Consider the following 1,985-nt stretch of genomic DNA (forward strand, 5'->3'; position numbering starts at 1 on the left):
TGGTGTGTGTGTGTACACAAATGTATACAGATGGATGGATAGATGGATGGATGGACAGACAGAAAAACTCTTGCTGCCATTGAGTCAATGCTGACTCAATCGATCGATGGATAGACAGATAGATTAAAAAAACAACATCAACAACTGACTACCATTGAGTCAATTCCAATTTGTAGGACAGCATAGAACTGCCCTTGCTAATGCTCAAAACTATGGGTAACTCTTTTTTTTTAAAATCCAAAATCGGTTTATTGGAAAGGTTTCTCACTCATCTTGATTCAGGGTCTCTTAGTGCTGCTTCTGTCTGAAGGAGCATCCTTCTGGAAGCCTTGCTTTTCCTCCTGGAGGCTGACAGTGGACAGTAGAGCAGCCAACACACAGAACTTCTGTTTGTGCATGGCTTAAGGCCGTGATGATTTTATAGCAGCCTGGGCATTTGACATCCATGAAGTAGGAATCGGGGCTCTGCACCAGATGCTGTTCCTTGTGTTTCTTCTCTTCTGGTGAAGGATGAAGCCGATTCTTTGCAAGATGCATGATCGCATGAGGTCTTCACTGTCAGAAAGGCACAACTGTAACTTTATGGGCATAGAAAGCCTTATCTTTCTATGAAGGCGCTGCTGGTAGTTTTGATCTGCTGACCTTGTGATTAGCAACCCAGTGTATAACCACTAGACCACCAGGACTCCTTCAGATAGATAGAGAGACCTCACACATTCTGCTCCTTGGGAGAATCCAGCTAGGAATAATTCAGAATATAGGGTGAACAAACTGAAGAATATAATCAATGTCCCTGAATTGTGCATGTAAAAATTATTGAATTGGTATATTTTCTGGTGTATATGTGCTCAACAAAAAATATTTATTAATTTTTTAGAAGAGGCTAAAAATGTTCATGTCTTTTTTCCCCCCATGTCTTCTTATCCATTAATTCTACTTAAGGAATCTAGCAAATTGACAATGTTATTTTTGTTGTTCTTTTTTTAATGAAAAAATATAAATACAGGAACCAAGTATGCAGGAATAGGGAAGTCACTTCTAGAGAAGTGGTGAACTAGGCGATCATGCTACACAGGCCCCCTGCAACAAAGACATGAGTGACCAAGTGAAACACTTATGGATAAACAATTCTAGATGCCCGAGCTACAGAGGAAGCAGTAGAGAAGTGGGTTGAATATCAACTCAGAGAAGAAGCTGAACAAAGAGGGCCAGAAGCAGACAGATGCGTGTTTGGTTAGAGAGCCTGACATGGTGCCCCCACTTCTGAACCTGCAGCTCCCTGTGGATGTACTGCCCCAACTGTTGCTGAATGATCTCCAGCAAAACAAGTGTTAGAACAAATGTAAATGGATCCGAAGGAAGATCAAATGATAGAGTGCTCCACTTTAACCTAACTGCATCTACAACAATCCACTATCCAAAACATTCTGTATGGCAGCCAGATTATTCCCATCTGGCCCATGGTCAGAGAGGATTCACCAGGGACTTAGTGCACATGTATTTCTCCTTCACTTTTTTAAAAATGTAAACAGCTTTAAAAATGGGTCAAGAGGGAGATCAGATGATATTACATTTTGGCCTAACTACGTCTGCCATAAATCAGCTTTACAATGTTCTGTGTCTGATAACAGGACTATTCACATCCCTCAACTATGACTGGAAAGGCTTCACTAGTGGTTAAATCCACGTGTGGGCCTCTAAATAGATTTGGGGTTTCTACTATTATCCATAGCCTTCTAGAAACCAGATGTTCACAATTTAAGTTCTGATGCCATTCTCTCCTTTAAATTTGGATTATTATTATTAGTTATTTTATCGGGGTCTCGTACAGCTCTTATCACAATCCATGTATCCATTGTGTCAAGCACATATAAGCATTTGCTGACATCATCATTTTCAAAACATTTTCTTTCTACTTGAGCCCTTGGTATCAACTCATTTTTCCCCCTCCCTCCTGAACCCTTGATAATTTATAAATTATTATT

At 40.1% G+C, this 1,985-nt stretch overlaps 1 protein-coding gene across 1 annotated transcript; it reads right to left on the reverse strand.

The window, feature by feature from the left end:
* Positions 1–288: 288 nt before the first annotated feature.
* Positions 289–537, reverse strand: LOC101643151 (40S ribosomal protein S27-like). The gene has a single exon (XM_004699752.1). It carries the CDS (start codon positions 535–537, stop codon positions 289–291), a length of 249 nt encoding a protein of 82 aa, XP_004699809.1.
* Positions 538–1,985: the final 1,448 nt, after the last annotated feature.

Source organism: Echinops telfairi, unplaced genomic scaffold, assembly GCF_000313985.2.
Source record: "Echinops telfairi isolate 266 unplaced genomic scaffold, ASM31398v2 ScPeMD7_7475;HRSCAF=8513, whole genome shotgun sequence".
Classification (NCBI taxonomy): domain Eukaryota; kingdom Metazoa; phylum Chordata; class Mammalia; order Afrosoricida; family Tenrecidae; genus Echinops; species Echinops telfairi.